Source organism: Sceloporus occidentalis, unplaced genomic scaffold, assembly GCF_023333645.1.
Source record: "Sceloporus occidentalis isolate IW3139 unplaced genomic scaffold, rSceOcc1.0.p SCAF_90, whole genome shotgun sequence".
NCBI classification, from domain to species: Eukaryota; Metazoa; Chordata; class Lepidosauria; order Squamata; family Phrynosomatidae; genus Sceloporus; species Sceloporus occidentalis.
The window spans coordinates 2676117-2690746 of NW_028317070.1; the positions used below are offsets into that span (position 1 = coordinate 2676117).

The following is a 14630-nucleotide window of genomic DNA, read 5'->3' on the forward strand; positions in this document are numbered from 1 at the left end:
TCTGAAGTTGTGATCATTAAATAATAATAATAATTAAATAGAAATATGTCGAAAATGAACTATTCAAAGCAACGCAAAAAACACAAAACGTTTGTATGACCCGGCGTTATTGAAATCAGTGCTGTTTCTAAAGCAAAGTTCTCGCCGGCGGCTGTTTTGTTCACCCTTCCGTTTTCAATAAAGTTATTGCATCTTGCCTCCTCAAAGATGGCGGCTCCCATAGCGCCCTTGATTTCTATACGGTGTATATGGAGGATTTACCGGTGTTCTCGGCGTCTGCACTACGGTGCCCGGTTAGGGGCATTGGGGGTACAAAAGACACCCCGTTTGTGGAGTCTTTCGGCAGGTTAGTGGAAAGGAAGTTTGGAAGGGAGGGTAAAAAATACATGTTTAAATTAAGAGAAGAATCGGATAAATCGTTATGGGAACAAAATTATCTAGCTGTAAAAAGTCGTTGTCCAGAACCTCCTGTGAAAATAATGTAATAGTACAGAGAAGGGTCAGCCCCATCTCTGTTTATGGCATATAATAAAAAGTCCACCTGTGTGAAGAGGATGATCAGTGAAAAACTGGGTTATATAGGGCCAGATTCTATTGTCAGTATAAAATGTATCCCTAATTATAGAATAGTTCTTCTCCTATAGACTGTGATGTTAAAAACCAAGACCAAAATTCAGTTATAACACTTAAAACGTAACATCTTAATAGACTATAATATATGATGATGCTGCTAAACAGAATCTGCCAACCCGTGTATCTAATTAATCGTTTAAATATTTGAAACTCGCGTGAGTATGGCAGATATATCTCGCATTAAAATAAATATCCATACACTATTTTTATGTATGTTTCTATGAGTGGTCTAATTGGACAAACACCAAGCTAGCAACTTGTGCAAATGATAAAGTTGTGTTCTGGTCATTTAGGGACGTTTTCTTTTACTAGGCTTTGCACACCAGTTGTTACAAATGTTATAAGGAAAGAATGGGGATGATTTAATTATAAGGCTCATCCAAAATTCTTCTTTACCACCATGCAATAGCAGACTGGTGTGTGTCATCAAAAATGTAATAATTGTGAAGGACAACAAAAAATGTACATTAAAGTTTCCTTTCTACCTCACTTGGTACTTCAGTCTTCATCGGGTTTGCGCAGTTGGTTATTAGGGAGCGTGGATGGAGACTGATCTCTTTGTCGGCTTTAGAAAGAGATGGTGGGTGAATAATTAGGATTTGGCACCAAAGAAAACATCTTCATTGATTTTAAAATGACTAAACCCATCATAATAATAATCTACTCGTAAATTTAATACATGGGTTTGTTTGTTTGTTTGTTGAAATAGTGTAAGGAGCTCAAAGATGAGACCTTGTTAAAAAGTCTGCTTCATATAACAACTGTCTATAAAATTATGCAAGACAAACGTTTGAACTAAAGTAATATATGAGCACAATATTCAAAATAACTGTGTTAATGTCGCAGGGTGAAACTAAACATGGAAAGGCCTGACAATTGCTGCTTGCTTTAAAATGCTTTTTGTCCATAGTACTTATATTTGTTCTGAATTATCTTCTAGGCACGGGTAGGGTCGTGGTTATACTAATTGCATATTATTTCATTCTCTCCAAATGTTCTCCAAAGCTTCTATTAGCCAGTTAGCCGAGGCTTCGATACCAAATGGGGAAATTAACCTACACTCCAAAGCTTTAGAAGAATGCACTGGACCTTTACAGCATTACGATTATCTTGTTAAGGAAGCAGTATTAAGAAAGGATGAACATCAAAGGAGAGTCATGCAGCAGTTGGATAAGCTTCATGAAGACCTCAGAGGGTACAAGATAGACTCGAAAGGAGTTTTCTCAAAGGTGAGGACTATCAGAAACAATGTTTTACGGGTTTGCAGTGATCTGTATTATATATGCATTTGTACATCTGGGCTAATAAATATCAGATTGTATTTGAAACCTGTCCAATGTTGTTGCCACATCCACAATAATTATTACTTAAAATGTAGCCAGTGAAGGCTTGGCTCGACTCTATATGTGACCTATAACATCCTGTTCGCTGTCTAGAAAAAAATATAATTGGGGCGTAGAGTCAACATTTATTTTTTTTTCAACCCCTTCAATCCCAGGGGTTTTTGGTACCTCAAAGCCCAGAGCAATTTTGCCATTTTTGGGGTATGTCGGTTTAGCGATAAATTCTCTTTTCCTGTGAATAGTGTACCCATATAAACTATATATTGTTTTTTCAAGGAGAGATAGAGCTTTTGTTTGATACCATTGTTAGATGATTAGCTGAAAATTTAGAATGAGAAATTTAGTAAACACTTTTTTACATTTTCCCTCTGAATCCTCACAAAATTAGGTAAAGTGATGGAAAATCCCCTCCAAATTTATTAATTCAGGTGTCCTGATTTCAGAAATACCTAATTTATATAGATTTTCCATACTTTCCCAGGGAGCATACTATAAGGTGTACAATTTTGTATAATTTTTATGCCTATGGCTTAACGGGTTTGGGGGTTGTGAACGGGGGCAGGAGGGTTATACTGGCTAGATGTTATGCTAGGGCAATGGGAAGTAAGGTTTTTTAATAATGTTTTTATCTTTTTTTATATATTTTTTTTAATTTTCTTTTAATTTTAATTTTTTTACATTTTTTTTTTATATTTATATATTATTTTTACACAGAAATGGTTAGAGGTCCTCCTAGGGACCTCCTGAACATGCCAGTGATGTCACAATGACATCACAGCTCACATTACAATTTTTTTTTGTATTATATATATTATTATTTTAATTTATTTAATATAATTTTTTAAATGAATTAACTTTTTTTTTCTGCTTTTCTCTCAGTGAGATGGTTTCTCACTCCCCTCCCCGCGATCCCCCTGCACCGATCCCACTGTGATCTCTATGCAGGTCCTCACAGACCTGCATAGAGATCGCAGCGTCTCTGTGCCTCATCGGAGGGCAGGATATCCCCAGCAGTGACGTAACCCGGAAGGGAATGCCCGATCGCGCGTTTGCAACTGCACGATCGGGCACTTTCAACTGTAACAGCTTACCGGCTTTCATGCCGGAGCTGTTACCGGAGATCGGGCAGCAGAAAGCCGGCGATGCCGGCTTCTGCTGCCAGGGGGGAGTCCAGGCTGTCAACAGCCTGGTCTCCCGTGCAGCGGCAGGGATGTGTCCCTGACGCTGCACGAAGGGCTGGACGTACCGGGACGTCCATAGGGGTTTCTTTGTGGGTGTTTTTTGGATGTCCCGGTACGTCTATAGGGGAATGAAGGGGTTAAACTCAGCAACCTGCCACTGTGGAACACGTAGCTTACCGAGCTGATGCTTATGCCCTTTGGAGTGCTTCCTCCAGTTAGAAATATAGTGCTGCCTATAGAAAAGGGTTTAGGGTCAGTTGCATCCTCAGCCTCCCACACGTGTGCATGCCTGCATATTCTCCTGGCACCTCAGAGAAGGCCATTGTTTTTTCTTATCTTGATCCCAGCTGTTTTTTTTCCCGTCCTTCTGCCCTTTTCAACCTCTTTTTCGATCTTCTAGCCTTTTTCCCTGTCTAGCGCTTTCTAGTCCTTCCCACCACGTCTCTTGAGTTTGTCTTTTCCCTATCCCCCCACTTACAGCTTACACTTTCCCATCCGGTTATTTACATTCTCTCCTTCTGATTATTTTCTCTGTTATCTCCCCTCCTTTTTATTCTGTATCCCTCCCTAATTCTTCAACCCCCAATTTGAGCACTTACCCCTGGTGTTTAGGTTGAAACAGGCCTTACTCACCATTTATGCTGAGCTAAATCTATCCTTGATTCTACAAGGAAGTTAATTTTTCTAGTGTCAAACCTGGAATCTGCTTTGAACAAAGCCCATAATAAAAAAAAAACCAATAGTCCCGCAAAGAGGTACACGGAAACATGCAACCCGTATGGATCTTTCTTCTAGGCAAGAGCTAACGCATTCATCCATCCCATTTGCACACTGCTATAGTAAATTTAATTACATGAGTTATGGTGGGTAAAGGTGATGGAAAACCCTTCCACTTAAAATTAAGGGGGTAGTAGAAGTATTATTAAACACTCATCTACAGACACCAGACATGCCAGAAGGCTTATTTTTTCCCTCAGAAACCTCAGCTGTCTTGTACAGCGGGCGATTACTTTCAAGGGATCCATGTATAAAGTGGATACAGAGGCAAAAGGTGATCATTGTTGACCTTATTTGCATGCGCCTACCCAGAATCCCTTGTGGTTGTGGCAGCACCATGAGATTTCGGAGGGAAAAACAAGCCTTCTGGCTTGTCTGGTGTCTGTAGATGAGTGTTTAATAATACTTCTACTACCCCATAGTAAATTTAAAAAATGACGCAGAAGAACCTTTCCTTAGTTTTTGTTACAAATCCAAAAATGTTCCCGTACGTACCAAATGTTTTTTTGGGGGGGTTAAACATATGCTGTGTTCCTTATCTCCATTCTTTTAGAAAAGCATGCTATTTTTTATTTTTTTTTGAACATCATAAAAAGTTACACTCTGTGAAGTTTTATAGAACCCCTGCAATTTACATTGCATGGGCAGTTCAAGTCTTAATTCTTAAGAAAATGTTCTTAGGCGATGAAGTGTTCTACTTTGCACAGAAGTGTTCCTTGTGGTGAGTGATATAATGCTAGGGCTTTTTAAGGAAATAATTATACCGCATATTCCGTCTGGAATCATTTGTCCCTGATTCTTTAAGGAGATAATGACGGATCTGTGAAGGAGAAATGATATATTTAACAAAAAAGAGCTTGGTGTGCTGTTTGAAAGAATAAAGTTACAACACGGAGTTTCTTTCAAAGAGCTGTGAAAATGGTTGTTTTTCAGATAAAAATAATTTCCTTCATTGTTTGGGAAGATGCACGAATATTTTTAAAATATCTACAGCTTGTTGGTTTTTTCAGGTAATAAAATTATAGCCAAATATAAAAAAATCTCAGCATATGAGATCCGTTTATGATTAGTGAGGGCTGTTTCTTCCGTCGGCTAGAAAAGTAAGTAATAACATAAAATATATCTCTACTGACGATGTCTTGGAGAAAATGAATTGTCTAATAAACACAGAAACAAGGGTTGTTGTGGAATCATAGCGTTTTCCAACGCGGACACCTAGAAAAGCATTGGAATTAGCAACACAATGTGTACAGCTGCAACATAAATGAGATGATACACATCATTTCACATCTGACATATTCAAGCGGGGTGTCTTCTCTAAGATTGGAAAGGTACATTCAAATCTATTTTGATGTCCTTTCAAAAAAATAAAATAATGCTATGTTCCTATTTCATCGAGAAACAATTACATCTTAACATTTAAAGTATATGTATCTGTGCGTTAGCGGTTAAGTATAACGCCGGGAATAGCTATTCATTATTTTCCTTTCCAACGTTTAGAATATAAGCTCTGGTGCGAGGGGTTTGCCACACCGTTTGTCTCCATCTGTGTCAGACTCGCAGATGTGTATACTTTCAGTGCTGTTGCTAGCACTCTATAAATAAATGATAATAACGGTAGCCCTGTAATTTTCCAGTGAAACATTCTACATGTGAGCCACTAAATTACTTATTCGTTTTTAAAAATGGGGTCGGTACCTTCTCCGTTTTTTTTTTGGTTTTTTTTGGTTTTTTAACTATTTGGATGCCAACAAGAGCATAGACAGAATTGATTAACAACCTGTTTGAAGCACATTTGTTGCCTGCACAAATGTTTGCCATTGTTAAATTTATTAAAATTACCCATCCTCCTCCTAAGGTTGGTAACTTCCCCAAAAATGGAGGAAGACAATATCATGTAAGTAAGTGCTGGCATTCACTTGAAGTGTATTTCTTGTGCATATACATCCTCTGTACCAGTCTTTGGCTTTCCTTTGACCCAAGGCTTTTCTGTGGCCCCAATTATATTCTGTCTGCCTTAACCCTGGGCTTCTCTTGGCCATGAGAATGTCTAATTGATTTTTACCTTGCAACCGAGTAGAGTTGCCAAAATCCAGGGACAAGCCAGAATATTTCTGTAGTGTCCTAATAGAACATAACACCTAGTATTTATATAGCGCCTTTCTCCCAGTGGGACTCAAAACGTTTTTTAGTGCAGGCTCTCGGAATTAACTGGATCGGTAGCTGAATAAAAGTTGTTTATCACCCAATGAATGTTGTCGGTCAAATTGCGGTATCACAAATATTGAGGTGAACAAAAAAAGATATGACTGACTTTCCAAGATATGCTAGTGTACCGTATTTTTTATCTTATCTGTAGCTATAACATAAATATTTTCTGTTGTGTTCATGGTAGTTCACAACTAACAGAAGGCACATTGTCTGCAGAAAACCCAGATACAGTGATCTCAGGTGGACATGTTTTTCTTCACATATTTCACGTATCATCTTCTTGCAAATTAATGAGTGTTTTCCTGTTTTTTCATATCTACTTAAAACTGAAGTTCCTTGGTAACTGTATTGCTCCCAGGCCTTGTTTTTTCATTTCAATTATCTTCCGTTCTTATGTTGCTGCCATGGTCGTAGAAAAATGGACACTTTTTTTTTTTTTTTTTTTTTTTTAATATTCTAGCAAGAACCCTCTTTAACGGATTCTAGTGGATCTCGGCAACCCTTTCATTTTAGATTCCAGTCTGGCGTTTATTAGATATTTCTTTATGCAGCATCAGAGCTCTTAACTGGGTCTTTGAACAAAACCAAAGAGACAGAGAGTGTACTACTCAATGAAGGAATTAATCACTACATCATTTACTGAAATAGGAGGGTGACCAAAACCTTAACCATAGCAGTAATGGAGGCATGCACAGCGTATTGCGGTTCAGTATGGAAGACACCTTTTTAGTAAAGAAATAAAAGAATGAAGTTCTAAAATAGTAGAGCCTACGTGGCTTCCTCTTTAGATGCATGTATTGCGCGGCTACATAATCCACATTCGATAAGCTCCAACCTCTTTGACAAATGTTTTATTTCTACTTTAGATTTTTACCAGGCGAAAACCTCCCAAAGGACTGTATGTATTTGGAGATGTGGGTAAGTAAAATGAAGGCAGAAATGTGAAGATAATATTCTTTTTAGAAAAATTCTATACGCTAGCTACAAATAGAATACACCTTGCCAGCAAGTTCGAAATTCAGGCCTTTGACCTGGTTTTATGAAAATACTAACTTAATAATATATTTTCTATTAACATCTTTTTACTGAATTGTCATTCTCAAAGAGAAAAGGTAATATGGGGGTTACAAAAAAAAGAGTACTTTTAAGAATTTTTACATAATTATGCAATATTTCTTATCTTGTATTTTTTTCTTTTTTTTTACATGATTTTAATAAATTAACTCTGTCATATAGGTAAAAAACATATTGGTAGGACACATAACAGATAAAAATTGTGGACCATAAAGTCAACTCTTTATATGTTTAGTTTTTCCTTTAAAATGTAATAATTTGCTATTCCATTAACCGGCCCTCCGTTCGCATAGAAGACATTTTGGTTTAAAACTGTGAAGCTAACGCATGAATGGGGCCTAGTAACCCACTAATAAAATGAGAGATTTGTCAGTCCTGTTGTAGATTGAATGAACGGTGCTAACACTTTTTTTGTCTTTTTTTTTTTTTATTTATTTTTTTATTAAGGCACTGGAAAAACAATGGTAATGGACATGTTTTTTGGACATGTTGAAGTTGAACAAAAAAAGCGAGTACACTTCCATGGATTTATGCTTGATGTCCATACTCGTGAGTGATAACACCAGTCAAGTATACATGGATATATACTGTCTATTCCGTCAATCTGATTATGTATTAGATACCAGATGAAACCGCTCCACAATAGGACATTTCCTGACATGGAATTTTTATTTAAAATGATACTTTTAAGCTGCTAAAAGAAAGTCTATTGTTAAACGTCTAATTGTACAGCAATCTAGTGGACCTTGTAGAAATACATATATTTTCCAGTAGTAAACTACGACATACACATGCTGCTCATGCATTCATACTCTTTCGAATAGGTTTGACATTGAGCCATCCCTTAACCTGTCTATTGGCACACTATCCTGCAGAACATGTTTAATTAACAAGAACAGATGTAAAAAAAACCATTATTGTGACTTCCTTTAACTTAAAAAAAAAAAACAAAAAACTGTGGGCTATATTACTCCGTGATCTGATTTTTTTCCCCCAAGCATTTGGATAGTCTTGGCTTTTTGTTTAGTTTTCATTTTAGCGTTGAAACACATTTTGATTAACCTAGGAATTCATCGCCTTAAGAAAAGTTTACCAAAGAGAAAAGCAGGATTCATGACCAAAACCTATGACCCCATTGCCCCAATAGCTGAAGAAATCAGCGAAGAAGCCTGTCTTTTGTGTTTTGATGAATTTCAGGTGAGTTAGGCCAGGATGAGTTGGACAATGCATTTAACATTTCCATAATGCATAGTTGTCTATTGTATGAAGGGATTTTCTTGGTTATTTGTACAAATGCTGTTTAAATTAAGATACGTATTATACAGGGGCTCATAATGTATGCAGCTTTTATTTATTTATTGATATGAATGTACACAGAATATAATAAGAGCTACAATATGGTATGTATGTGTGTGTGTAAATGTATATATGTGTGTATATATATATATATATATATATATATATATATGTGTATATATATATAATATATATGTGTGTATATGTATACATACATATAATGTAGTATATGGCAGTGGGGGGATCTGTTAGTAACATGCTGATGAAAGGAATATATTCTATATTGTCTTACCTTGTATTACGCTATCGATGAAATCTTAAAATACATAGTCATCTTTTTTTTTTGCTTTTCAGTGCTTATTTCTATCACATTCAGGACTGATATTCCAAGAAGAGTAATCTTAACTGGTTATGCCTGTTTATGATTCTGTGCAGTTTTCCAAACTAGTGGACAAAATATTAGAGGTTAATCAATCTGATGTACAATTGAACCATGATTGTGTTAACTTACCCTGATACTTACCCTACAATCCTTCAAAAGGCCCATCTAATTTTGTAAACATTTTGAAATCTACCTACAAGCCCCCAGAAAAAAAGTCTGATTTCAAGCAGGATGCATGTCTTTTGTGCTAATTCTAATTACTAGTTATGTATGCTTATATTTGCCATTCATTACATGGCTCTGTACCAATCAGCAGATGACAGAGCCCTAGGCACTTGCACATGTAAATTAACTATTAGATTTTTCTTTTCTCTTTTTTTTTCTTCTTACTTAAGTGAGTCATAATAGAAAGCAACTCTAGGTCATAATAAATCTTTTCTCTTAAATGCTAATTAAATTTCTCCATTCTCTTCATTAGTCGGCTGCCATTAGTGGTAATTTGTAGCCTTCTCTTTTGTTCTTCGGCATAATGAATGCAGGATACTGAAAAAAAGACTGTCGCAAGAATACATTGCCTATTGTTTCTCTGCTTACTTCTATCGCTCTGGAACGGAGCGGTAATTTTACAGTATAAGTAAGAGGACACGATCAAAAGATCGCAAATTGGCAACCCTGCCATCAAGTGACTCTTGCTTTATTAATTGGATAGCGTTTACAAATCAGTTTGTTCTGCAAAGGCAAAAGGCATGAGTCTTGTAGCGTCAAAACATCACGTAGACGCTGATCGTGAATGTCTTCTCTGGTAGAAAGTATTTATCTTTTTGGCATAATCCAAATGTTATTACAAGGCTTTCCAAACATTGATTTAGAAGTAATGTAGCTTTGTTAAGAGAAAATCATTACAACTGCAGATCTAAATAGACAGGAAGAAAATGCGGTTGAATTGTGTATCAAATACTTGAAGTTTCACTTCAATTTTCAGGTACAAGGCTTTGTTTCATCAACCAAGCATCATAGTTCTGCAGTAGTGTTTTGCTGTAACACCAGTGTATTGTTGTTTATTTTATTGTTGTATTGTTTATTTATTGGTTCAGGTGCACTAATACACATTCAGTTTTATAATTTCAATAGGGTTAATACTGAAATGTCTCCTTTGCTTGATATTACATATTGTTCTTCAGCACACTATATGGACAAAAGTATTGGGACACGCCTATTAATTATTCAGTTCAGGTGTTGTAAATCAGACACATCACCATGTGCATAAAACCAAGCACCTACCAATGCCGTCTGCATTTACAAACCCTTGTGAAAAAAAATAGGTTGAATATCCGGTGTGGCTCTGACTGGCATCCACGGAGTATTTTGCTCCTGCAGCTTCATTGGGGGCCACGGCCACACGTATAGTCAGATGACCGGCATCGGAGGATGCAGCCTTACTAGCCGGTAGGCCATTCCGGTCCTGCTCAAGTTGTATCTAATGTGTTTCCAGTTTATTTTCAATAACCTGAGAAGTATGTTTGTCCCTTTATAAAGTAATTCAAATTGAAGATAACGTTCCCAATATTTGATTATTTTAATGTCACACAGTACAAATATATTATATATTGCCTTTATTGTAATTTAGGTTAGCAGATATACTTGAAATGTATGTCCTGTGTCTCGGAAAAAATCTTTGTCAAATATACAAAATGTGAATCTCTTTAAAAGTACTATTATAATGGCGGGAATAAAAATAAAAGCCTTATAATTGCACAGCTGATAGTATGAAGTATGCTTCTTTGTACTACTTAACTGACCATTCTCTTTAGTATTACTTTAGGGATGTTACAGGTTAAGGTTTATGAGAAAGGCAACCCTTTGTAATTGACAGGATAAAGCTTTGTAGCACTATAACACAGCTTGTTTTGCTGATTTGCCATCTGTTGAATTGTGTTGTTCGCCTATAATAGTATCCATATCATTTGATTCCACTCTAGTCGGCTACTTGTCCTCCATTCTAGTGCCATAACCTAGTGTTGCCTCCTATCTCAGCAATGCTCCTGCAAGTATAATAGAAATGTAAAATATCATTCGTTTATTGTAGTTTGTTTTTGTTCATTATGCTAGCTCTAATTAGCTGGATCACCTTAACGTTTGTTCCAACTGTGTGAAGCTGCCACTTGTATTCACTGCCATGAAAGCCAATAAATGCTGAGCATAGATAATATAATACATGTGAAGTCTCGCTGATTTGGGTCATTTTAACAGCTATGAGTAGGTGTACACAATACTAGTATTTAGCCTGCTGAATTTAGGGGATAGTATTTCTAAAATAAAATGATAGAATTTCACTTAGAAGTTGACTATAATTGAATACAAACCCATGGTTTTTAAACTGTCCTACTCATTTCATTTCAGATAGGGTAAATAGTCAAAAATGTAGTCCATTCAGCAGGGTTCACTACATGTCTAGTTAAAATTCAGGAAAGAGATTATGTGGTTATGTCACTTCACAGATCTCAAAAATCATATACGGTACAGTGGCAAGAAAAAGTAAGGGGATATAAATTTGTCTTAAAATGTGATGTGATCGTCATCTAAGTTACACTAATGAACAAAAACAAATTGTTTTAACTAATAACACACAAATTACTGCATTGTCCTTATCCATATTGAATACATCATTCACAGCGTGGGTTGGAAAAAGCATATGAACCCCTAGGATAATCACTTCATCAAAAGCAAATTGGAGTCAGGAGTTAGAAAACCTGGAGTCCAATTAATGAAACGTCATGGGGTCTGTTTTTTAGAGCTTGTTTGACAAAAAAACACACTCAAACATTTTGAGAAATCAGAGAAGGGCTACTAAAATGATGAATAGTTTACAGGATAAAAAAAATATGAAAAGGCTAGAGGATATCAAAATGTATAGGATGGAGGAGATAAGTGAGATAGGGATGTGATAGAAACATTTACATGCATAAATGGACAAGAAAGAGGTATATTTCAGAGAAATTTTATGAGAAGATGTTAGATATTGGGGGAACAGCCTTCCAGCGGAACTAGTATAATGTTAATACAGTAATGGAATCTGAACATACATGGGGCAGGCAGGAAGCTATTCTGAATTTAAAACAAGAGCAAGAAACCAGGGCCATACCAGGCAGCTTGAAAAAGTTGTATAAGCAATGGAGGCTTACTATACTGATTTGGAATGATAATATATTTGGGGACATTAAAAGTAATGAATATCTCGACCAAAATTAAAATTTTAAATTTGCGAATTTATTTTAATATGCCACATACCAGTATCCTTACAAAGTATGATAATGGGCATTGATGTTTTTTTACAGGTAACAGATATAGCTGATGCCATGATACTCAAACAACTGTTTGAAAATCTGTTTGAAAATGGAGTTGTGGTTGTGGCGACTTCCAACAGACCGCCGGAAGGTAATCTTAATTTTCAGGCTTATTATGTAAAAGTTAATTATATATTGTTACACCATTTCCATTAATTGCATGGACAAAATTTGGATGCCAGAGAAAGTAAATGAGAAGGATGTTACTTTAAATTAACATTGTTTTCCCTCTTGCAAATGCTTGGCGTGGCAGCACTGGGGAAGCGCTAAAGTGTCTTAGCGGTCCGGCGACCCCCTAACGTTAAGCTTACATAGTGTGTGAGGAAACTCTTCTTCTTCCTTCAGCAGGAATCTGGACGGGAAAGGTTTCCTCACACAGTGTGTGAGTGCCACAGCAGTAAGCTGCGGGCCGGCTTTAGGTGGCCATTGGGCCACATCAACGTGGTCCCAGTGTTGACCAGAGAAATCTGGAGGTGACGTAAGGAGGAGGGTAAAATGGGATAATAAAAGACCAAGTAAATGAGCGATTGTATAAGTGTTTGGGGGCAGATGTGTCACAGCCAGGCTGTTTGGGGGGCAGATGTGGCACAGCGAAGGCTGTTTGGGGGGCAGACGTGGCGTTGTGGACATGTTGCTTGTGAAGTTGGGATGAACTGGGATAATTTTCTCACCTGGGCCCTGTGGTATCTGGTTAGATCCCTGGTGTGGTCTGTGGGCACATTAGCTTGACCACACAAAATATGTGGTTGGTGTGCAAATATTTCCCGGGCTGCTTTTCATTCCCAGTCCGGGCCTGAGCCCACTTACCACCCAACACATCTCCTCCTCTTTCAGTGCACACACGTTATTCTCACTCACGACTAGCTCCAGTGTTGATTCCCACAAGAGTTCAGAGTCGCTTTTGCAATTAGTTTTCATTGGAAACAAAGTAACATGCAAATCAATGCATAAATTATTTGAAATGCGTTTTCTTGTTGTTATTCTGTCTCTCACTGTTCAAATAAGCCTACCATTAAAATTATAGACTGATCATGTCTTTGGGCAAACGTACAAAATCAGTAGGGAATCAGATCATTTTTTCCTTCACTGTACCTCTCATGTGGAGGTCTAAAACATATTCTTGGTCAGTTGTTACCGATAAGCTTGTAATCAGGAGTCTTCATGATGCATTGAGGCACAATGTCCCACTTAAATATCATAAAAGGTTTTTCTTAAGATTTAATATAAATTACACATTTTTAGCAGAATTTTTTGGCTTCAGCATTTTCATCTCTTCTCTTCAGACTAATCCAAATATTGTCAGGGAAATATATATTTTCGAGAAAAGTATGGCTTCTCAATGGCTGTATATTTATCACGAGTTTATCATCTGGGAATGGAGAATTTTCACAGTTTTACCCATTAAATGTAGTAGCGAGCATGTGCAAAAAAACCCCAAAATATATTCATTAACTTGTCTTGACTTTAGAAACATCTCCTATGCCTGAGATTTTTATCCAGAAATAGATGCCCTGCATTACCTATTATGTTCTGATTTTTTATTATTCAATATGCTGGAACTGTAGCCTTAATAGCACTAACAGATTAGAAAAGTTTTTCTGGAAAGGGGACAAGATTCGCCTTACAACATTTCATGCATTCGTTTGTGCAGATCGATGTTTTGCTAGCATACATGCAATTGGCTTCTAATTTTGTGGGAAAGCATGCTTCCTAGTTTAAGTAGTGGAATCCAAAATGGACTCCATCATGCATTAAACAAAACAAAAATATAAGTCGGGGAACTAGATTGTTAGTAAATATTTATTTTTATTTTTGATCGGGGAGAAATATCGTGTTTATGGTTTAAAGTACTGGAAACTTTGTCTAGCATTTGACTGTATTGCATTTTCACAGGATAGTGTAAAATTACGGATTGCGATCCAATACACATGGAATTCCTTTGGTCATAATACTTGGTAAAGCTAATTTGTGAGAATTGTAGTTAAGAAATGTGTATAAAATCCCATGGGAACGTCCATCAGATGGCCATTGAAAGTCAGATGGATTATGCAGCATTTCCATAATTGAAAGACATGATATTCTAGAATAATACTTGGGCAGCACAGGTGCAGGATAAGAGACCTCTTTGAATGCTTTTTTAAAGCATGAGATTCCAAGAAAACCTTTCAAATTAGTCTATTTAGCACATAATTAAAAAAGCTGACTTTAAGCAGTAAAAAGAAAAAAAAAAATGGGTGCATGCAAACTTGAAATCTAGACCTACTCATTGTTTGATAATTCAGTTTGGTATAAAACAGGAAAATAGTACCACATAAAACATTAATAGGTGACTATAAAAATCTCCTGGTCCGGTTTGTATACCTTTTTTGCAAAAGCTTACTTATGCTTC

General features: G+C 36.6%; 1 protein-coding gene across 1 annotated transcript in view; it reads left to right on the plus strand.

The window, feature by feature from the left end:
- The first annotated feature begins 207 nt into the window (after positions 1 to 207).
- The window catches only part of LOC149284608 (AFG1-like ATPase), a 49914-nt gene continuing 35491 nt past the window's right edge, over positions 208 to 14630 (plus strand). The window contains exons 1-6 of the mRNA XM_089496460.1: positions 208 to 346; positions 1639 to 1862; positions 7012 to 7063; positions 7667 to 7768; positions 8286 to 8416; positions 12233 to 12332. Coding sequence (XP_089352586.1) covers positions 208 to 346; positions 1639 to 1862; positions 7012 to 7063; positions 7667 to 7768; positions 8286 to 8416; positions 12233 to 12332 — 748 coding nt within the window. The remainder of the gene's footprint in view (positions 347 to 1638; positions 1863 to 7011; positions 7064 to 7666; positions 7769 to 8285; positions 8417 to 12232; positions 12333 to 14630) is intronic.